General features: G+C 46.0%; 1 protein-coding gene across 3 annotated transcripts in view; it reads right to left on the bottom strand.

The window, feature by feature from the left end:
- RGS8 (regulator of G protein signaling 8) overlaps nt 1-21,130 on the bottom strand; it is a 26,205-nt gene extending 5,075 nt beyond the window's left edge. Inside the window, exons 1-5 of one of the 3 annotated variants that reach the window (XM_003785643.2) lie at nt 21,041-21,130; nt 19,887-19,960; nt 17,858-17,986; nt 15,247-15,348; nt 14,359-14,423 (exon numbers count right to left, since the gene is read on the bottom strand). In XM_003785643.2, the coding sequence (XP_003785691.1) occupies nt 14,359-14,423; nt 15,247-15,348; nt 17,858-17,883 (193 nt within the window). In that variant the 5' untranslated portion in view covers nt 17,884-17,986; nt 19,887-19,960; nt 21,041-21,130. Of the gene's footprint in view, nt 1-14,358; nt 14,424-15,246; nt 15,349-17,857; nt 17,987-19,886; nt 19,961-20,076; nt 20,158-21,040 lie in introns of those variants that run through there. The other 2 variants (XM_003785644.1, XM_003785645.2) reach the window with 2 other exon arrangements.
- Between the last annotated feature and the right edge of the window lie 2,869 nt (nt 21,131-23,999).

The raw sequence follows: 23,999 nt of genomic DNA, 5'->3' as shown, positions 1-23,999 counted from the left end.
ATGAACCCATCTTAAGTTGAAAATATTGTTAAGTCAAAAATGCATTTCACACTCCTAATCTACTGAACATCATGGGTGAGCCAAGCCTACCTTAAATGTCCTCAGAATACTTTTAGTACAGTATTCAATAAATTACACAAGATACTCGACACTCATTATAAAACAGGATTTATGTTAGATTATTTGGCCTACCATCATGAGTATCTATCGTGCCACATATTGCTAGCCTGGGAAAAGATCCAAATTCAAAATTCAAAGTGCAGTTTCTAGGGAGTGCATATCATTTTCATATCACCATAAAGTTGGAACGTTGTTAAGTTGAAGCATAGTAAGTCAGGGACTGCCTGTACTGTTCAAGGTTTGAGGGTACATCTGAGAGCAAATCATAAAATCCTTGCCCGTTAAACCCCCTGTGGATATTCTCTTTGCCACTCCTCGCTCATCCTGTACCCTCCAAGTCCTCCATGGAGGGAATCCAGAGGTCTCCATGGGCTCTATAGGAACTCAAATTAGAAAGGGGTATGTATACCAGGAGAGGACCACGGCCTCAAGATTTTGTGAAGTCCTGAGCAAAAAGTATGGTATATGGCAAATAAGTAAAATTCCCGGACACAAGTCCTAAATAGAAGTATAACAAAACTCGACTTCCCCAGGTCCTACCGGTACCACCTTCTCCAGCTAAGACAGACAGGAACTCCTTCTACTTCCTGCCTAAAACTAGAAACTTCTCCGCATTCACACCCAGCCTTGCTTCTCGCTCACCATCATCCTTCCATTCTCAGGCCTATTTCTTCTGCCTTCCTGGGCGCAACATTTTGTTAATTAACCTCTTTTTTCCTTTAACTTCAACTCCTGCTGCTCAACAAGTCTTTCCTGATCAGATCCACAGTTCAACATACTCAAGGCTGTCTTTAAAAAGTCTCTTTCCTGACCTCATGTTTCTTTCCAGCTTTGCCGTCTGATCGCTCTACTTCCTTCTCTACACATTTCTTGCAGGAGTTATCTATATGAACTGTTTCTACTTCCTCCCCTCTCATTCCCCACCATCTGTACCCCAGTATGGCAGTGGGGGGACCCCTACCAGAGGCTACGGGCTGGGGTTGGAGGGAAAAACAGCTGAAGCTGTGGAAGCCTCAGTGCTTGTGTAGGAAACTTTCTCCTTGTAGGAGACCCAGCGCCCTTGACAACCGAGGAGGGGCTGGTTCAGCAAGGGGTAGCTCTGAGCAATGACCATCCCACACGTCACCCTATCAGTGGGCACAGGGAATACCTGAGGCCTGCAGGACAGAGGTTTGTTCTTCCCGTCTCCATCTTAACATACTTTCCACCAGAGGGAAAGGGAGTCAGGAGGACCCTAAAAAACTGTGCATTTATCTAAAAGATTAACTAGGACACTGTCAGCCATTTTTCTCTCATAGCATAATTGAACCTATAGTTAAACTTCCACGGCACACTTAAATTATGTTGATCAAAAAAGAGTAAAAAGAATATACTTACTATGCTTTGAACTTCTTTTGAAAATAATTTAATCAATGGTCTACAGAAACTGTCACTGCACACCTAAGATACTCTCACAGCACACCAGTTGAAAATCACTGAATAGGAAGTGACTTAGAAGAGTAATTCAGAAAAGCCTGTTGTTGTTTTTAAACCAGAAAAAACTAAATTCCTGGAATGGGAAAGTTTAAGTCTGTTGTTTGTGTTGGATTTTGTTTAGTTCTTTACTAAACAAAAACAGGTGCTTATGAACAAGTTCAATGTGGTTGTAGGTACTCAAAAAAAAAATTACTTTTCTGCCTTTCTTGCTGATGTTGGTAAATTTAACCTTGCTAAGGGAACTCTGCATCTGACTCCATGCTGGACAAGGTACAGACCTCGCTTTTGGTCTAGATCCCAGCTGCAAAAACGCTCTCAGGACTGCTGTCTTACTTGCTTCACTTCTCCCCAGTTCATAGATGAGAACACTGATGCTAAGAAGAGTGACCTGCCTGACCTCACCCACCTAATCACATGTAGCATTAAAAATAATATAATTATACGAATGCCCAATCGGACATAGTAATAATGCCATCTTCATTCATTCATTCCTTCCTTCACCCATTATGTGACCCAGGCTTGGCCAGGCGCTAAAGAGCAGGCACAATTGTCATCTCACAGAACATGCTATCAAAGGGGGCAGTTTAAGCCAAGAAAGCATGATGATAATTACGATGTAGTGTGATAAATTATAAGATTAGGGAGAGTATGGGGAGTTACAAGAGGACCCAGAGGGCCGACCCCAGCCAGCCCCGAGGAAGGAAGGCAAGACGTGTGGGGGGAAGAGGCGTCTAAGCTACAATGGGACGTTGAGGCACAGGAAACTAAGCAAGAGGAGGAAGGGGGAACGGAGAGGAGAATTTGAGGAAGAGGGAGGCATACACATAAATGTCTAGAAGTGAGGAAGTTCACTTGAGTAATCAAAAATAGGAAGCCTGGTGTTTAATAACAACACAGCTAAAAACAGGCCAACTTACAGCCCAGGCATACACTAAGAGGCCTGCAAATAGGCCGAGAGACAGAAGGATGACACAGCACCACAGAAGGCCAGATAGAGGACACTTCCAGGAGGAGGAAGTGGCCACTGTGTCTAGTGACAGGTGCCGTCAGAGAAGGGCCACTAGATTCAGTGATCATGGGCAGGACTGGTTCTAGAGGTGTGAGGGGGGCCTCCAGATGGTGGGGCATGAGAGGGGAGGAGGTAGAAACAGTTCATTCAGATGACTCTTACGAGAAATGTGTAGAGAAGGAAGTAGAGAGATCAGACAGCAAAGCTGGAAGGAAACATGAGGTCTGGAAAGAGACTTTTTAAAGACAGCCTTGAGTATGTTGAGCTGTGGATCTGATCAGAAAAGTCTTGTTGAGCTGGGCACCGTGGCTCACGCCTGTAATCCCAGCACTTGGAAGACTGAGGCGGGTGGATTGCCCTAGGTCACAGGTTCAAGACCAGCCTGAGCCAGAATGACACTTCGTCTTTAAAAAAAATAGCCCAGCATTGTTGCGGGCATCTGCAGTCCTAGTTACTCCGGAGGCTGGGGTAAAAGAATCACTTGAGACCCAGAGTTTGAGGTTGCTGTGAGCTATGACGCCACAGCACTCTACCAAGGGTGACAAAGTGAGACTCTGTCTCAAAAAAAAAAAAAAAAGCAGAAAACAAAAAAACAAAAGTTGTTGAGCAGCAGGAGTTGAAGTTAAAGGAAAAAAGAGGTTAATTAACAAAATGTTGCCCCCAGGAAGGCAGAAGAAATAGGCCTGAGAATAGAAGGATGATGATGAGCGAGAAGCTAGGCTGGGTGTGAATGCGGAGTTTCTAGTTTTAGGCAGGAAGTAGAAGGAGTTCCTGTCTGTCTTAGCTGGAGAAGGTGGTAGGACCTGGGGAAGTCGAGTTTTGTTTATACTTCTATTTAGGATTTGTGGCCTCGAATTTTATTTATTTACTATATGCCACGCTTTTTGCTCAGGATTTTACAATTAATTTTCACAACCATGTTGATCCATAGATAGTATCACTCCCGTTTTCCATAGAAGAAAATAAAGCTTAGAGCAGTTGAATAAATTGCCTAATTTCACAGCTGACAAGAGTAGAGCCTAGATTCCCAACCAGGTCCATACGACTCCAAAGCAAGATCTTTCCAGATATGTTTGCAGGAAGAAGAAGGGGGAGGACGGGGGAAGAGAGAGATAAAAGAAGCAAAGGAGGCCAGGCACGGTGGCTCACACCTATAATCCTAGCACTCAGGGAGGCCAAGGAGGGAGGATCCCTTGAGCTCAGGAGTGGGAGTTGGAGACCAGCCTAGCAAGAGTGAGTCCTCATCTCTACTAAATGAATCTTGAATCTGGAGAACAGAAAGGTCTTGGGAACTGGCAGGTGAGACATAGAGGAAGCGGAAAGGGATAAGCAGAAGGTTAAAAAAAGAAGAAGTTGAGACAGAGAAGGAATTTTAAAATAACCACCTCAAGCATTTAGGGAGCACTTATTTGGGGCCCAGGCACTGTGCCAAATGCTTCATAAACCTTATGGCACTTTCTCTTCATAGCTAATCTATCACATAGGTCTTGATGTGGTCAATGCTTTGTAGAAAAGAAGAAAGCTTAAAGGTGTTAAATAACTCCCCCCGGGTCACACAGTTAGCAAGTGGCAAGGACGTCAAACTACGCAGCCAGTGGGCTCATGCATGTCCAGTCCCCAGCTTAGCATGATGGTGGCCCACAAAGGCCTGTGGAGAGAGAGGACTCCCATTGTAGGACAAACAAGGATGGTGACATTTCAATAAATGACAGCAACAGGTGGAGTGGAGAGAAAATGGGAACAGCGTCAAGGAAGAGGGAGGGCTATCTGAACATAGAACAATAATATAGAAGCCTGCAGGCATGGGCAGGAGAGTTTGAGTTACGTTGTATGCAACTGAGGCTGGTTCAGCAGGGATGGGGATTTGGAGTAAGATGTGTGCTGAACTCACAGCCAGCTCTACCTTGTCTGGCCGCTGGGAGAAAGCATCATATGTCCCAATTGGGAGCATCAATCCTGATCAGAGCCAGGCCTTTAATTAACTATGACCTTGGATAACACACTCACTCCATTGGTCCCAGCCCCCTTTTCTGTAAGGAGAGCGGACTGGATCTGATGCACTTGCACACTCTGCTGTGTGCCCCACGGCGATTTAGATCCGTCCCCATGAGACACAGCCCTCAGCAGACCGTCCTTCTCCTCACTAACCTCAACACTGTCACACATGGAGGACTTACTCCAGGCCACGTTCTGTGCTGGCCAGTTTTCACACATTAACTCATTTAATCTTTACATCAACCTGGTAAGAACATAGAGGTACTAGAGTCAGACAGCCTATGTTTGAGTCCTGCATGACCTCAGAAAAGTGTCTTAACATCTCTAAGCCTGAGTCTTCTCATCTGTAAAATGGGATACATGAATAACAGCAGGACTTGCTGCATTGGACTGTTGTGAGGAGTAAACAAGGCAAGCCACATACAAGTGCCCAGAGCTCACAATAAGCAACTGATAAATGGTAGCTTATGGGGAAGTGTGTTCTACAAATAGTGGAAGAGAGACGTGGGGAGTTTAATGGCCTGTGGTCACTTAGCAGAAAAAGGTAGGAGGAGGATTTGCACACACATCTGCATGACCCTGGAGCCCACCCTGTCTGTCTCTCCTCTGGTGGTGGTTGCCTGTGCTCAGATTATCACTTCCTCCAAAGGAAAATAGATCGAAAATAACCCCAAATCAGGCAAACACATGGCACACAAGCTACCCTTTGGCTCACAGACCTGGAGATTCTCCAGCAGGAGAGCACCTGCCATCACCTTCTCTGTGGTGAGAACTGAGGTCACCAGTAATCTGGAATTTGCCTAAACAGCCCTGACAGCCTGCCCTGTCTCTGTTCTTTCATTTAGAAAGAGCTGCAGTGCTCTCCCCAACATGCCGTGGTGCCTCACAGAACAGAAAGGCATCTTTCCCACCGGTGGCCCAGGGACACTGTGACAAAGCATGGCTGAGTGAACACGGGTTCTCTCAGGCAACCTCAGCCCAAAATACAGTAGCCTGCATTTCCAGGGAGGGCTAGCGGGCAGTGGGAGGGGAACCAAAACAAAACATGGCACTTGGAAGTTGCCAGGGATTTCAGGGGAAGCGCTTGAGAGATGGGGAAGGATGAGAGAATGGCCTTACTCTCCTGGGCCCTTTCTGGGAGGGTCTGGACCTGAGACACAGCAGGGAACAGATTGCAGCAATGCCCTGACAGACAAAGATCACAAAGGCTCGCAAAGCCTGCACCTGCCAGCAGCCCTCCTCCCCTGCTCGCCCACTTTCTATACCCGCTGCTCCCTGTCCCAGCCTTCCCTAAGCCTGTTCTTATTCCCAGGGCTGGCACCGGGCAAGGGAGGCCATGGAGGGGTCACTGTGCAAAGAGAAACTGCACCCTGAACAATGGAAGTGAGAAGGTGGGCGGGGCGGGGCCCCTCCTCTTGCCCAGAGCAGATGGCAGCAGCACAGGCTTCCATAGACGGACCACTGGCCCCTCCCAACCTGGCCCACCTTTCCCCTTCATGTGACCCAGCAAACAAATGGCAGGGGTCTAGAGCCAGCTCCAGACTGTTTCTCCTCTTGCCTCCCGTCTCCTCCCTGCAAGCTTTTCCTCTGCCTCTCCCTGGGCCTTCCCCATGTCTCCTTACCCCTCCTTACACCTCTCCTTTTTCTTCTACTCTCTTTTTTCTCTCCCTCCTTCCATCCCCCCCAAAATCAGGACCCTTTCCTTCCTCCTGCTTGTCAACAAATAGCAATTGGTTCAAAATGCGAGTTTATCTCCAAAAGACTCACCAGCATCACCTAGCTTCTCTCAGGGTGAGATGCATTTCGATAGCTGGGCTTCCTCTGCCAGGACCCCAGGCACCCCACACTCTGCTCACTCCCCTCTGCCCCAGGAGCTAGAGTTCCCTCTGGACAATCCCCCACAGATTTCAGGCAGCTGGAAACTGTGACTTGTCTCTGACCCCACAGCAATTCTGCCTGGGATTGTGTCCTGGCTCTGATGCACACCAGCTAACTGTGACCTTGAACAAGAGGCTTAACCAATTTGTGCCTCAGTTCTCTCATCTGTAAAATGCAGTTCCTGACAACCCCTGCTCCATAGGGCTGTGGGGATGTGGTTCACACATGGTTAACAACCTGACATATAGATGGTGAGGGCTCACACCATGTCTGTGACCATTCATTATTTCTGTCCTTTGTGGCTTAAGTCATTACAATACTAAAAACTATCCTGTTGACTTAAAGGCAGTTGTATGGGGAATAGTCTCGGAAAATGGGAGGGAAACAGAAGGATTTGCCCTTTGTCATTTCCTTTTGATTTTCTCTGTGTGACCCTTAAGGAGTTCAGGTGCTGAAAACATCACAAATGTTTTGAGATTGGTGCCCATCTAGTGGCAGGAAGGAAAAGGCTTGTGTCCAAAATTCCTGGAACAGTGAGCAAAATATTGGCATCCTCCTGATCATCCACAGAATCTCCAAGAACACACTGTGGCCTTGGCTGCTTGAGCTGCCTGCCTGCGGCTGGCTTTCTCCCCCTGGTTCTTGGAGGCAGGGTGATTGCATAAGAATAGAAACTGGGTCACTATGAATGAGCAGTGCAGCTGGTGCAGCGGGGAGTGGGGCTTAGGTAACAGTTCGGGGTCCAGAAGCCCTGATTAAACTGGCTTCAGGGGTGGGCTTGAGCCTAGTTCAGTTCTCATGCAGAAATATATAAGAATAAAAAATACAAGAAAAAAAAAACTGAAGCTCTCTGTTTACCAAAGTGTTGTTCCAAAGACCAGAGTCCTCTTTTGTCCCTGATCAACTGGAGAAAAGAAAGTGATGAATGAGTTCCAAGGCCAGAGAAAGGATAAGAAAGGAAAATACATTTATAAAATCCAGGATACGAATACTAATGGTGAAGTCAAAAATCTCTTTGAGTCAGAACCAAGCCACTGCTTTGAAATTTGTGATGAGAATAGCATCAGCATCAGAGCCTTTCTTTTGTGTTATCTATAAAACAAATGTTTTTAAACACATAAACCAGGGCCAAATAAAATTTAGGTAAGGAGATTACTTAGAGAACAAATTATTTTCAGTTATGACATTTTATTGGCAAGCAACTGGTATGCTAATTATACTTCAGGCTGGTGAAGAATGTAATTTCCTTCAGTGATCTCTACTTTGTTAGTATTTACATAGCCAGATAATAAATTATAATTGTAGTAGGACTTGACGGTTCTTAAAGTCTTTGAGCTAGAAAAGACGTGATTCTCCCTCCCTCCCCCAGGATATGCCAGCAGAAGAGTAAAGGGAGCCTGGGTCTTACAACTCCTATTCCAATGTCCTTTCATATTTTATCCAGCAGAAGCTGAGCCAAGTAATCAGAAAAAAACAAGGAAGAGCCTGTAACTGCAGCTATTATAAGAAATTGGCAAGGAGTTTTCCTTCTATTAAGGGGGAGACAAAGGAGATGTTCCCCTAAAAAGGTGAACGTTTAGCATTTGCAAAGGACTCCTTCAGTACAGGAGAAGTATTATACAACCTCATGTACACCAGCCTAAAGGGTTACAAAAATGAAATATCTAGAAATATAGGTCTAGCTGGTTTGATACGGGAATACTAGAGGAAACACGAAATTTACCTCTTGGTCTTTTAAAAAAACGACATCCCTGGCAGGATTCCCTCACATACATCAGGGGAAAGTAGGAGGTAGGAGGAAGGGATGCCAAACGCTCTTGAGGCAAAGAGGGTGAGGTGTTAAGGAATTTGAATAAGAACCATTGGTGATTCTAACACTATCCCCAAACCACAAACTCAAGCTGTCTGTGGGACTGAGGAGCTGACACCATCTCTGAGATATAAAAGGCACAAAAGGCATGTTTCCCTAATGAAGCTAATGTTGTATTATAGCAAGAATAATTAAAAGCAGCTATCCTTTACTGTGCCCCTTTATATATAAGTCATTGTGTTTCAGATTTCAGAATCTTAACCATGTTGAATTCTCACAACCGTACAAGGTAAGTCTTATCAGCCCCTTTTACAGATAAGCAAAGTGAGGCTTACAGAGGTTAAGAAAGCTGCCTAAGGTTGCACGCCTGGTTAATGACAGAACGGGTTGGAAGCTTGTCCAATTGCTTTCATTTAGACCATTTTTGACAAGCTTTTAGCAATTGGCTAATATCTTCAAGGCATTCCTTCTATAAAGGCCAAGTGCACCTGCATTCTAGGATCCAAATAATAATTACAGCCATGTGGGAATGAGGGCAAGGGGGCAGAGGCTTCTTTTCCACCCCTCTCTGCCTCACATATCTGTTTCTCTTATCCTTAATTCATGCAGAAAGCACATCTGTCGTATTTATTTACTGTGGAGCCCTCCACCCTCCATACGTGGAACCTGTGATGTCCCATGCACCATTAAAAAGAGGTGCTGCCTGAGAATTTTGGAAAGTGCAATCCAAGAAACAGTCTTATCTTTTTTTGAGACAGAGGCTTACTCTGTCCCCCAGGCTAGAGTGCCATGATGTCTGCCTAGCTCACTGTACCCTCACACTCCTAGGTTCAAGTGATGTTTCTGCCTCAGCTCCCCAAGTATCTGGGACTCCAAGTACCTGGGACTACAAGTGCCTGCCACAATACCCCAACTAATTTTTCTATTTTAAGTAGAATCCAGGTCTCACTCCTGTTCAGGCTGGTCTCAAACTGCTGAGCTCAAGAGAGCTTCCCTCCTCAGCCTCCAGAGCACTAGGATTACAGGCATGAGCCGTCGCACCTGGCCCCAAGAGATAGTCTTCAGTGGTTTCTTGGAAAGCACGGCCACCTGTCCCACCAAGATGCTCCAGATTCATGGTTTTACTGACTTGTGTTTGAGAACAGCGCTTCTCAAGCTTCCACGTGCATAAGCATTCCTGGAGGGCTCGTACACCCCACTCCCCAGATTCTGACTCAATAAGTCTGAAACAAGACCCCAAAGTCCTCATTTCTTATGAGCTCCCAGCAGATGCTGGTGCTGCCTTCCTTGAATCACACTTTGGCTTACACTGTTCTAGAACCTTTTGGCTTGGAGAGGGATGTGAGGAGGGCAATTGCAGGAAGTGGAAGCCTGACTACAGGCCATTTAGGTGAACAATCTAAGAATTTCATGAGCTGATAATTTTAATATTTGTTTATTCCTGGGTGTGTGTTGGGCTTCCTGCTTGGATGCCGTGTGGCCAGGTCATTATATTTTTATATATCTCAACCATTAACTCACAGGGGCTAATTTTTAAAAACTAAAAGCTTCTTTATTGGTCTCCTTCTCTCAGACATAGATAATAACTCTGCAAATGCAGAAAGCTCTCAATTGTACCATGCCACTAACCTAGCATTCCCTGGGCCTGGCAGAGACAGATTAGCACAATCCCTCCCCGCTCCGTGCAAACCACGGAACAAGGCTGAGTGAGGTGCTTGGTCTCATTTCACCTTAACACGGAAGTGAATTGGACTTTCATGTTCTAAAAAAAGAGAGAGAGAGAGAGGAAAGAAGAGAGAATTGACTCAGGACTCTACATTCTACAAAAACCTGGACAAATAACAAGAATATGTCTGAACCCCATGAGGAATAAAGACAACAACGCACAATTTTGAGCCTGCTCTCCAGCTACCTGTCAGAAAAGATCTTCCACAAACTAGGAGCTTTCACTTTCAGAAAGACTCCTGTTTGTGCCCATGTGAGCACGTGCGCACGCACACACACGCACACATCCTCAAGGGCAGATTACATGTCCAACTCACAGACACCAACTCTAATTGTTACTGGATGAACAGAAAGGAAAAAGTTGCCAAATTAACACACATTAGAAATCCTTCCCTATTTAATGAAGCCATCAGCAATTTTAATTTCATTGTTCATTTGTTTAAAAAAACAAAACAAAACAACTTAGCAAGTAGTTACTGCCCATACCTCTGTGGGTAATCCTCTCACTTTGTACTGAGATTGTAACCAAATATGATTGGAAATAAAACTGCTCCAAATATTTGCCTTCCAGATTTTTTGAATTCTAAGGTTTAAAAAATAGCAAAGTTGCTTTCTATTTGCCTCAGATTTGAGCCCATGTGTGGTCTGTTGAGAAGGCACCCTGCCAAGAAGGGGAAAAGCCTTACAATACAGATACTTCAGCCCCTCTTCTGGCTGCTGGAGCCGGTTGGGCTTTGAAGCTGTTTTACATAACCCTGCAGGCAGCCCTGAGTCAAACCACCTGCCGTAGGTGACTGGTTCTTGCCCAGCCATGGTATTTGCTACAGATAGCATTCTAGAACAAGGGGGTAGAACTAGGTCCAGCTTCCAGTATATTTTACTCCAGATCTTTCATTGTACAGATGAGGAAATAGATTTTCCAAGAGACTGAGGCATTCCATACAGATCATCCAGCTATCCAGTAGCAGAGCTGAGTCAAAATCCAGAACACTGATTTGACTACCAGCCAATGCTCTTCACCTAATTGTTCAAAACACGTTCCTTGATTAAACGCTCTAAACCAAAGCAGCTCTTCTGCTCCCAGCTCACTTAAGGCTTCTAATATTGACAAGGTACAACATAAGAAGAGCACTGAATGTCAGAATTCTATTGGAAATCGTAAGCTTTTCCAGAGGCATTACCTAGTGCATAGGCAGCACACCGTATCGCCTCTTATGCTATTTGCATCCATGCCTGTCTTCTCAGGAGGCTGCATCCTCCACCAGGGATGGACTGGGCTTTGTTCATCTTTGTGTACCCACTCCACATACACAGCTGCTTACCATAGGCTTTGTACACAATGAACATTCAGTACATCTTTTTTTTTTTTTTTTTTTTTTTGAGACAGAGCCTCAAGCTGTCCCCCTGGGTAGAGTGCCGTGGCATAGCTCACAGCAACCTCCAACTCCTGGGCTCAAGCGAGTCTCCTGCCTCCGCCTCCCAAGTTGCTGGGACCACAGGCACCTGCCACAACGCCTGGCTATTTTTTTTTCGGTTGTAGCCATCATTGTTGTTTGGCAGGCCTGGGGCTGGATTCGAACCCGCCACCTTAGGTGTATGTGGCTGGCGCCTTAGCCACTTGAGCCACAGGTGTCAAGCCAGTACATCTTTTTAAAAATAAACGAGTGCCTAAAATACCCAACAGAACAGAGAGAGATAGCAGAGACTATCGATTAAGAATGGAGGGGGGGGAATAATTATGTGGATTTTCTAAAATATAAAACTTACAAAGGACAGCTGCCTAGGTGTGAAGAATGACCAGGGAGTGGATTCTAAAGTAATGCACATTTTTCTGGAGCCTTGTTATTCAGGAATTCTCTACACTTTACTTCTTAGGACATTTTGTTGTCTTAATTGAAAGCTCTGTACACCTCTGATAAACGCTGCCCCTCCTAAGGGACCAGCAGACGGGCAATCCCTTTGGAAAAGCTTAATCAGCCCTAATTGAGTCATAATACCAACCGAAATTAATTAGACTTTTAGAAAGTCTTCAACACCATTCAAGGTAACCTGGCTCTGACTACTCTGCAGCTGTCACAAGGGAGTCAATGTCCAAGTTCTAAAAGCCTAAAATTCTACCGGTGACCCTGAATAAAGTTCCCTTTCTTCTCAAAGACATTCACTCCATGGGCTTTTTGTTTCCAGACTAAACAGACATTAAAAAGAGAACATCACACTCCAACAAGGATCATAAACTTCAACATTCAAAAAGCGTCTTTCTGCAGTAGTTTTACAAAAAAGCAATCTAGTGTCAGCTTGTAACCCTTTATCAGAATCCTCATCTCAGGAAAGTGTCACTGCATTCCTGGAAACCCAAAGCATCTTTGACAAAAGCAAAACCAAGCGTCTTCAGTCTAAAAGGCATCAAATCAAATAAATAAAATTAAACCTCTTAAATCTCAGGTCTGCCTCTGCAGTGATCCAAATGTACCTCAAGCTTCCAGCCACTAACTTCAGCACCATAAACTCTATCCAAAATGGCTGACTATTCAGAACTGGCAGCAAATTTTGCAACCTTATTCTCAGGGCACATTTATTTTGCATTTGATAAATGAACGCATCATTTGAACACAACAACAAAAAACTACCCTATCTTTACCAAACACCTTTGAGTAGAAAACTCAACATCCTCTCGAGGTGTCCTCTTATTAAGTCGCTCATATGCAGGTGACAAGTAGCAAGCCAGTATTTTCATCCCGATTTTAGAATGAGGAAACCGCCTCGGGGACTTGAACTGAGTCAATTGTGAGGCTGAAATAGAAACCAAACTTCAAGATGACCTTGAATCGAATCCAGCCAGAAAAGAAGGCATCAATTGGCAGTGACACTTGCTTAGCCTAATATGACTCCAGAAAATAAGTCAGAATAGCCTCATAAAAAAAATAAATAAATAAAAGCCTTACCGTCAAATCCTAAATATTGTCATACATATGCCATCACCTTGGCAACTTCACCACATAAGCTTGCTGTTTGGGGTATGGCCATATGTTACATATGCTGTAACTGTGCTGCCTTATTTTCCTTCCTAAGTGCAATCCATAGAATACTAAAATGACTATTTGTCTCACGAAATTACTTGCTACAATATGTGCTTATTCTTAGATTTTGCATTTCATTTTAAAATGTATTCAAATGCATTTGTTATTAAGGTTAGGGATATAGTCGGAGGGAACGGCTCATCAAGTTGAAAGCAAAATCACTGCTAAAGACATCTTCTGAAGACCAAGAGTGTCCATGAAGGCCACCCAACTACCTAAGGAAGGAAGTTGGGTTGACATTTGTGAATACAGGTCTGATTCCCACCCTGTGCCTTTAACCCAATTATACCAAACTATGTCCCCCAAGGAAGCGAGAATAATACTTTGAACTAAAGGGCGGCGCCTGTGGCTCAAAGGAGTAGGGCGCTGGCCCATATACTGGAGGTGGTGGGTTCAAACCCGGCCCCGGCCAAAAAAAAATACTTTGAACTAAAATCAGCCCTTCTACTCCAGATCAATTAAAGCTTCTAAAATTGACATGATATATTTAAGAGGTACACCAAATGTCTATTTGAAACCTTCCTGTCTCTTTAGAACATCCCTCTCTCCCTCACCCCTGCTCTACCCCACCCATGTATTTAATGCCTCTGAGACTTCAAAGCCCAAAGAATTTTGACCTGTTCATGAGGAGGAAAAAACAAGAGCGGAAAATCTGGATGACACCACATTGCCTCCTTCACACCACAATACACGTAACTATTTCATGGAGAGCAAAAGGCATTACAGATAAGGCAATGGAAATGGAAGAGGAGGAACGACACAAGTGGTGTTCTAGCAAATTCATACCCAGGCAGAAGTTTGGGGATGCAAAGTAGCTAGAGTCGTAAACCTTCAACATAAAAAGCAACAAGAAAACCTGAAACTCTCTCAACTCAAGTGAATAATAAAATGCACGGACGAGTCATTTGACTGACACATAGCAAAAGACTCTCCAGTGACTTGGGATGAGGAAGTCCTATTTCATACACAAGCTCTGGGCTGGAACACAGAGGCTCTCATTCACAATTGAGCCTATCATTCCGCAGCCCCAGAATGTGAGGGCTACTTGGGAGCATGCTTGGAACCCAGAAAAGAAGGGTCGCATTCAAAAGCATTAAAATTATCCATTTTCTTATCTCTACACTCCTCTACACAGGAGGCTCCGTGAAGGCAAGACCCACAGAGGTCTCGGACATTCAGCACAGTACCTGGATCATGGTAGGCACTGGGTACATCTTTTACTAAATGGGTGATTTCCCATGCCATGATGTGACCTGAATCCTACTTACACTTGTGGGAGAGAAGCACGTCAAAGGAGTCTGCCCACCTCGTAGCTTCTTCTGTGGATAGTCTCCTGGAAAAGAAGAAACATCTCTCTTGACTATTTCTGAAATGACCTCCTTACCCTCAATGACCACTGAGATTTGCTCAGGAGAACAAATTGGAACAGTTGGGAGCGAATGAGGACCATATCTGGATCCCTGCAATTCTGTCGCTGTAAATGTTTACATTCTTAAGTCACGTGAGAATACTGCAGGACTGAAATTCAGGGAATTGACTAAACTCTTGGCTTTCAGTCTAAAGAACAAAGCTAAATGCATGATTTAACGATGTCAAAGTAACAATGGAAAGAAACCAGTCTTGAAGTCAGAAAACTAGGCTCAGCTCCCGACTCCATTCTTTCTTGTCACCTTGATTTCTGCACCTCTACAGTGGGGACAGTGATGCCCACTACAGAGCTGTGTGGGGGTTGAATGAGGTAATGTCTGGGACATTTAATACAGAGTGGGTGCCAAATCCAGATTATCTGAACCTAAGCATATTTTTAGAGTGAAGTTTGAATGTTATTTCCAAATTGGGAGCTCAGAGTGACAACGAAATAGAACCAAGAAGTATCCTTCACCACCCACGGCTTTATGTGTGATGGATGATACGGCTTTCTCAGGAAGAAAAGGAGGCTTCCCATTTGGAGATCACTAAGCTACCTGTTTTGAAGAGGAACATAAACATTCCTATTGCCCGGTTTCAGGGATAGTAAGAGGACTTGCCAGGAGGCAGGGATTTATTGTCCTGTGGCTCATCTGGTCAGCAGCTCACTAGAGAAGCCAGAGTTATACAGCCTCAGCGGGCACCCTACTGCGGGCACCCTGGGGATGCCATGCAGCCAAACTACTCACTTGAGAGCACGGTTGGGTTTGTCGGGAAGAATAGCTGTGAAATCACTACACGAGTCTGACTTGTGAGACAGGCATCCCAGTCGAGTCCTCATCCCTTTGTTCCTGCAACAAGCACAGGGTAGAAGGACAGAGAAACTGTCATGATCAGAGCTGTCAGTTCTACACGGAGCCCCTGGAGCTGCTGCTGCAAGAGCCAGCGATGCCCCCACTCCTCCTCCCTGAAGGCTTCGTGAACAAGGAGAAAACACCTGCAGGCTCATGGCTACTGGAACAGTCATAGGCACCCTACCCGACCCTAGAGGCTTAGTGCTTTTTAAAGCTGACACAGCAAGTTGGTGGTAAGTCAGTGAAGGTCGTTAGCTTGGAAGAATTTCTAAATTAGGATTGTCTGTAGGGAATGAAAATGCAATGATAACAAAATAATAATCTACATTTTGCTTTCCCACAAGGAGGGCTAGGTAACAGCAGCAGCAGCAGCAGCTCCTGACTGCAAAACCACAGAAGGAGTACCCACGCGGAGAGCAGAGGGATGCTGGCAGAGGGCAGGGCATATCAGAGAGCCTCAGAGCACAGACAAAGTACGGGGCCTCAAGGAAGGGTCGTCCGACCGAGGCTCTCCCCTTGGTCCCACAAATCGGGTTATATACGTGAATGACTATGGACCTGCAAGAATCGATGCCTGCAGGTGAGGAGAACAGCAACTGGTGCAATCTCCATGACTTTACCAACCAATGTCCCCTTTGTCATTTCTTACATAGTATACTTGCTTAATGAAGCGCTTGTATTCCCATTTATATTATGGCGTATGTCAGTAAGCATAAATTTTTAACATGCATATTCAAATGTCTCGCATTCTTTTTTTTTACTTGCCAAAGGACCCATACAATGACATTAGGCATTTCAAATACTCATCTGTTTTGGAGGCGCCAATGAAAAATTACATTCCTGCCTCCCAACATTCATCTCTGTTTATCTTTAACCAGGAATTGACAAACTACGGCCCCACAAGCGGGCCTGTTTATATAACTAATGTTTTATTGGAACACAACAACACTATTTGCTTACATTATGTCCAAAGCTGCTTTCAACTGCAAGGGTAAAGTTGGGTAGTTGCAACACAAACAATATGGCCCATAAAGCTAAAAATATTTACACTCTGGCCCTTGACACAATAACTCGGTTGGCCCCTGACCTTTAACCAGGGCAACTCCTCCATGGTGAGGGCAAAGGTATGTGAAAAGGTTCTACTATAATCAGGTCAGGACCTAAGAGTGACTTACACAAGGGAAGCGCCTCAGATTTTGGCCCAAAATTGCATATTTTGCCAAAGAAATAGCCCTAGAAGATAGCATTCTCCACATAGAAAGGAAGTTCCTCCAGCCCGAGTTTCCTCTCCTCTTTTTCACAAATCCTAGGGCTGGGCAGAGATCTTACAGGTCATCCAATTCAATCACTTCCTTTTACTTCAAATGGCTTTTCATCCCTGGTAATCGTCTTTGTTCACAGGCATCTTATCCAACAAATGACTACTGGGATGGCATTATATTTGGCAGGGATGGACAACATTTGTATTCCAAAGCACATCTCTGAAGAGCCTGTCAGCACTGGAACATCCAAGTTTCCAGAAATATCCTTCTCCTGCAAAAAACTGGCCCTGTGCATCCCCTGCCCCCACCTTAAATCTCAGGCAGACCGAGTTGTGAAACGTCTATCCCATGGCACTTCCAAATATTGGCTACAGCCATTGTCAGTCCTAAGACAGTGAGCATCTTACGTGTCCACTTTCTCTCACAGATCACAGGGTGCCTGACCCCAGCCTGTGCGAGCAACTGATTAAGGGCCCTTGAGTCCTCATATTCTGTAAATTCAAGCAAGGGTCCTGCTCAGGCCACACCACAGGCCAGAACCCAACATTAGGGGCCTCGGGATCCTTAGTCATAAAACAATCAGGTTCTGTGCCCAACGAACAATTAAGAGGACTTTCAAAAACTGCAAATCCACAGAAACTATTTAACAAGGTTTAGCTGGGGACATTGTAATGGGTGCTACCTGTCACCAAGACAACTGCGATTCTCCTAAATAATTTGTAAACATCTCCAACAAAATATTCTTTGAAACAAAATGGGTTTTATTATGCATTTTTCTAACTGAGACCTTGAGTCATAAATTTCTTAGTTAAGTTTGAAATAATGGGAGCAGAAACAAGAGTCAAAGGTTGAGGTTATTTAAAACAACAACAGTAGCAAAACAAACTAGACTTTTCCTCATCTGTCTTCTCTCCACAACTCTTAGCCCAGTAAACTCACAGAGGTTCCTAAAGGGCTCCATACAGGCTCATGCACAGTCTCTCATCCCACCCCATAAGTCTCTGCCAAGATGTTTCACCATTCAATGGGAGGGCTCCAAGCTAAGGCAGGTTCTGCTTGCAAGGCCACAACTTTGCAAGCACACAGGCAAGGACAGTGCAGTCCACGCAGGAGGCTGGGGGACAGATGCAAGTGGCCCACATATGGGCTGAGAAGGCTTGGACAGGCTCAGACAGCAGGAGAGGCAGGCAGGTGGAGAAAGGGGGATGGGAGCAGGGTCAAAGAACAGGTCATCCATCCGTTACCTGCGTGGCATCAGTAAGGCAGCCATACAGGCATCCGCTTACGGTTAACACTTGGGCTGGTTTGCAGGGACGTCAGGGCAGGAAATAAGATTGCGGGGCTCAGGGATCTACCCTTTCTCGTCCTGTCACCTAAAATCAAAGAATCTGCAGTAAGAGGAGCCAACCTCTCATCTTGCTGTGTACTACATGTCCTCTCAGATGGCTGGCTGCCAGTGTGACACCTCCCCACATACACCCCAGTCCCCGCAAATGTCCGCTTGACTTTAGCAAGGGCCAGGGAGAAAGGATGGACAAGGTGCAAGAGCAAATTGTTGGGTGGCTTCACACTGCTGGCTGGTGGTCAGGAGTGTTCACTTCCCCAACCACTGGCCACCAATAAAGTGGGACGTGTGCCTCAGGGGAGGCATGGGCCTGGCAAACCAAAAATGACTGCTCTCTTTCTCTTAGTAGAGTGGGGCCCAAGTGACCAGCCAGCAAGGGGCAGAGGTGGGGGGGGATCAGTACTGCCTCCAAAATGATGTGATCGGATGCTGCTCTGAGTCTCACCTCGCTCCAAGGCACCTGTCCCAGTAAGAGGGTGTGGAGACTTGGGAAAGCAGGAGTGGGAAGGAGGTGGGAGTAACTCCCAGGGAGGCTTGTCAGGCACCGTCACTTGCTCCTGTGCAGGGATGGCAGGCACAGGCTAGAGAAATGAATATGCAAGTCACCCAGTCTCACCCATATGGAGGCCACATGGCCTTTCTCAGTCTGGGGAACTGGCCCACTTTTGACCCAAAGCAGGGAGGACATGAGGGTGGGGGGAGAAGCCACATTGAGGCTGAGGCTGATTGACTTATAGTCTTCTTCTCCTGAGGGTCCCATTCTCAGTGCTCCAAACCCTTTGTTCCCACAGAAGAACTCTGATAGGGAAAGACACATGAGCAGAGCAGCCTATCCATAAAGGGTTCCCCCGGGGAACTCTGACACCAAACATAGAATCCATTTGAAAAGAAACCTAATTTAGATAGATAAGACTCCTATGTGAGCTACACCCTTTAAATTATTTTTATATTACCCTGAACATTTCACAAATACTTCTTTAAATAGCTTCTCTAATAACACTATAATTAGTAAAATAAAAAGATCGCTTTGTTAAAAAAAATTAGTTAGTTAGACTTTGTGTAAAGGTTCATCCCCATGGATGGATTTCCTGGCAGCAGGGATATTTCCTTGATATTTGGCCACACTTACCTCTGCATGCCCAGAAGTCAGGAAATCTAAACCCTTTGTGGCTATAAGGACCCCTGTAAGTCTGTAAATCGAGTTTGGGCCACCTAAGCCTTATTTTCTCTTACTGTGGGATCTGGCCCCAGGGCTTTCTATTTTCCCAGAGCTGAGTGGGACCAGAGACTGCTAAATATGTAGACCACAGGCAAGGTCATTTGGGGCAGGGGGTCACCCAGCCTTTTGTCCCTCCCTTGTCACTCCTCCCATCTCACTGCCGGCCCACACTGGCTGGCCCATGCTGTTCAGATGCCTGCCTCTCTCTCTTCCAAATCCAGCACTGCCCAGATCGATCCTCAGACCCTCTACCACTCCTTCGATTAGCTTAGGCTCAGACCCCCCTAAATGAGGATCATCAGGACCCTCGGCTCCAGCCACCTAAGCCATTCCAACCAGGCCAGCAACTTGGGGCTCTTACCCCACTTGGCCTCAGACTTATGGAAGGAGAGAGTTAGGGGTTACCCAGAGCCCAGGAAATTCCAGGATGTGGTTGTACCCTCAGTGCATGTGCCCTCATAAGTGGCAGCAAGTCATAGGTGACTCTGGGGCAGACTGGGACATGATGGAAAGAGAGGATACTCAAGGAAAAAAAACAAAGGTTAAAAGCAAAGAGCAAAGATTTATAAAGAGGAGGAGAGAAACTAAGAGCCTCAGCAGGGAGAAAGCAATCAATATGCATGAAGAGGCAGGTTAATTAAATATGGATAATGCAGTCGGTGCACACAGACCCCCGGAGAGGAAAGAGAAAAGCAAAAGCAATACTCACTGTCTCTGGCCAGTCCTCATGGCCTGCGGGTCTTTGCCAACTGGATGGTCAGAGAGGCTGCGGGCTAAGGAGCTCTGCAGAAAAAGTAGACCTTTCTTTTAGCAGTCAAATCCTTGGCGGGCGGAGGGCATGTGTGCACGAACACACAGGTGCACCCGCACGCACACACATGCAGGCATGCACAACACACCTCCCACCACTTGAGCCAGGCAGCGAGAGCCCCTGCTGAAAGCTCTTCTCTCTGCTTGTCACATCCAGTAAATACCGAAGCAGCCTACACCCAGCGGGCAGCAGCTCGGCTCCCGGGCACGGTCTGCACACCCGCCCTCATTGGCAGGATGCAGGAGGTGCCCCTGAGCAGAGCTCAGCCTCACTGACCTGAAGCTTCTCTGCCTGCAGCTCAGGGAGAAGTCCCCACAGCCCTCAGCTGCCTCCCTCCGCACCCAGAGGCTGTACAGGGGGCAGCAAAGATAAGTATTAACTCTTTCCAGCCACCAGAGAGCTGGAAATCCAGTGTCCAGGGGCCTTCTTCTAATGAGCCCCGCTGCTGGCTGAAGGTTGGCTGCTGCACAAGGGCAGGGAGCAGAAAGATCCTGCCCCAGACAGCTGCCGACAGCAGGAGCCACGCCGAATCAAATCTCCTAATGAGCCAGGAGGAGGGGGCCTGTCTTGCTGGGTGCGATGTGATGTGATAAATGCAGAGAGCAAGAGAGCTACGGGGCAGGTCACACATCTAAATTCCACCCCCTTTCTCCCAATTTCTATTGTGCTGCACTACCAAGCCAAACCACAGGGTCCTGAAATCAGCCCTCACTGCCACAGCTCCCCTGTCCCCCTTAACCCACGGAGGCATCCCCCAGCCCATCTCCACTCCCACTCCCTACCAGTGCCAAGCACACCACGCCCCACTTCTTAATGAGAAATTTCCACCTCCTCTGCCTCCCCAAACATGCATATTTCCCACTCTGTGCACTTGCCTCTCACCTGGCTTTGCCTACAGTAGAAACTCACCTCGCTCCCTCATCCATCACCTAGCAACTTCCCCCTACTTGCATTTGTTAGGGAGTGAGACTTTTCCCTTTGTTCTGCCCGATCTGCACAGTATCCCTATTTTTCTGTCTATCTTTTCCATTTTTTTCTTCAAACCTCCTTACCCACATGGATCTTCACACTGCCTGGTTCAGTTCCAGAAGGAAGACGCTCTGCCTGTTTGCCCTAGTACAGTGGTTCTCCAAGTGTGGTCCCCAGACCAGCAGCGTCAGCATCACCTGGACAAGTATTAGAAATCCAAATTCTCAGATTATACATCCCCAGACCCCAGACCTACACAATCAGAAACTCTGGGGATGGGCCCAGCCTTCCAGGTGATTCTAATGCCTGTTACAGTTTGCAAACCATTACCCTGGGGTAAAATTTGCCTTTTTATTATGATCTAGGTCTCTAAGGCTGAGTCTACACTCCCACTCAGGAACTAGCTCCAAATACACCTAGCCTTTGCTGCAAGTCATTTATAAAACCCAGAAGGCAGCAGAAATCTTTACAGAAAGTGATGGCTTTCTAACGACGCTAATAGATTCCATTCATTTAACTTTTTTAAACGTATAAAGCATCTCCACACAGCGTCACTCAACGATCCTGCATCACAGAACGGGTGTTATTATTCCCGTGTTACAGATGAACAAACAGAGGCCACAAAAGATGAAGTACCTTTCTCAAAGTGACACAACACCCGTGAGGCAGCCCCAGGACCGGAGCCTGTGTCTTATGACTCTCACAGCAGAGCTTTTTCTACTACGTCATACAGCGACCCAGTCTTTCTGGGCAGACCTATTGGTGCATAACCTGTATTCTCTCAGTGAAATCATTCTGCCGCAAGTACTCATTGCCTGATGAGAGGATGAAATAAAAATTCTGATGCTGCCTCCACAGTGACGCATTGCCTCTCTCCGATAATGTCCACAGTGCCCCTCTGTTAGGGAAAGGGAAACTTGCATTGCAAAATGAGATGCAAAAGAAAAATTCCCTGTTCTTTATAAACCCTGTCTTCAACTAGGTTAAGCAGAAAGAGAATCCTTTACTTCTGGACATTTTCTTAGTACTATTAGAAACAGGTACATGATAAATAGGTACATAAAAGCCCACTGACAAGCACTTTCCAAGTCTAAGATATGTTTATACCATAAGGTGATTCCACGTAGCTAATGTCCAACAAGCATTTAATACAGGCTGGATGTAAAGTTCGTGCATAATATACTATGTTAAACTATTTTAAAATGGCACACGAAATTTATGTCCACCTTGCATATGCCAGTTGCCATATTAAATATTGCTCTCGAGCTATTTTATTTAACTCTCACAACAAAATTACAAGGCTGACATCTTTATCATCCCCATTTTACAGGTGAAAAAATAGAGACCAGTCATTTATAAGTGGCAGAGCTGGTGTCTGATAATAAACTCAATGCTCCCAGCCTTGGTTCTGCTTCTCACTTTAACACAAAGGCAGTGTCATTATGGAACACTTTTCTACCAGTGCTAAAATGGTAGGACAAAGGCCTCCCCCAAGTCCCATGCTGCCAGGCTGGTATACAGGATGGAAAGACCTGTACGAGGATGGAGGGCAGGGCTGCAGATGGGCCAAGTCTAAACAGAAGCCGATCAATATTAACTGTATGAGGATGGAGGGCAGGGCTGCAGATGGGCCAAGTCTAAACAGAAGCTGATCAATATTAACAGGCATCAGAATCTTCACTTGGCCTTCAGAGAAATAATATTGTCACAACAAGTCAATAAGTTAAATGTTTAAGGAAAGATATGGTAATCAAGAAAGATTTAAAGGAAAGAACAGTAATACATGGATAAAGAGCAGAGGTTCAGGAGTGTATGGAGATGGACGGCACCCATAGCTCAGTGGGTGAGGTGCCGGCCACATACAACAAGGCTGGTGGGTTCGAACCTGGCCCTGGCCAGCTAAAACAACCATGACATCTGCAGCAAAAAAATGGCCAGGCATTATGGTGGGCACCTGTGGTCCAAGCTGCTTGGGAAGCTGAGGCAAAAGCATCACTTTAGCCCAGGAGTTTGAGGTTGCTCTGAGTAGTAGTTGCGGTACTCTACCCAGGGTGACAGCTGGAGGCTCTGTCTCAAAAAAAAAAAGAGTGTATGGAGATGTTTGGCATTAGGAAAGAGGGAAAATTAGTCTGAGTTTTTTCTACCAAACACTCTTAAATACCAGGGGGTCAGCACAAAGTATCCCAGTTTGAAAAGGGCAGATGTAGAACAGGTCCCCTCTCATGGGAGGACTCAAGCTTAATCTTCCAAAGAGGCAAATGCGTAAAGAATTTCAGGGGGAGAATTGAGCTGAACCTAAACCAAAGTAAAACCTCCCAGCGTTGTCTTCCCCCTGAAGGAAAATGTTAGGAGAGCACCGCTGAGCTCTATTTGGGCCCTGAATTTCCCCAGCTTAGAGTCCTGGCCCAGGAATGGAAAGCTCTGGACTCTTTTCTGGCTGCTGCTTCTGATTCGCTGACTGAAGACTGGGCACAGGACTTCTCCACTGGCTACGACTCATGGTTTTTCCCAGGAAAACACTGATTACAAGCCCCACTATTGCTTCTTGGGCTGTCTGGTACCCCTCTGCTCTTCCCATTCGATGCTGGATGCCACTGGAAACCCTGCCCTCTCCAGGCAGGGACCACTGTCTCCAGAATCAGAGCTCCAGTCCTGCCTCCCCTGAGCTCCAGCCTGCTTTTCCAGAGGTCTGCTGGACAGCTCCTCCAGCTCAGACTGCACCCTGGACCACATCTGAGACAACCACCTTTCCCCTCCCAATCCTCCACTCCTGCTGGGTTCCCTATGTCTGTTCATGATACCTCTCTGACCCAGTCTCTCAGGGCAGCAAGTACAAAGATTTCTGGCTGCTTTTTCTCCATCCCCCTTGCTGAATTGGTTTTTTATTCTTGTCATTATATTTCTGAAATCCTTCTCAACTTCCTTCCCTCCCATCCATTGATGCTGCCGTGTCAGAGCTTATTTGGCTCACAGCTCAGTGCATGTCCTCCTGCCCCCTTTTAAATAACTGATCCCCTGCCCCTGTCTCACCCCTGCCTGCCC

This window comes from Otolemur garnettii, unplaced genomic scaffold (genome assembly GCF_000181295.1).
Source record: "Otolemur garnettii isolate 467f Iridium unplaced genomic scaffold, OtoGar3 scaffold00016, whole genome shotgun sequence".
NCBI classification, from domain to species: domain Eukaryota; kingdom Metazoa; phylum Chordata; class Mammalia; order Primates; family Galagidae; genus Otolemur; species Otolemur garnettii.
This window is presented reverse-complemented; position numbering and strand designations above follow the sequence as displayed.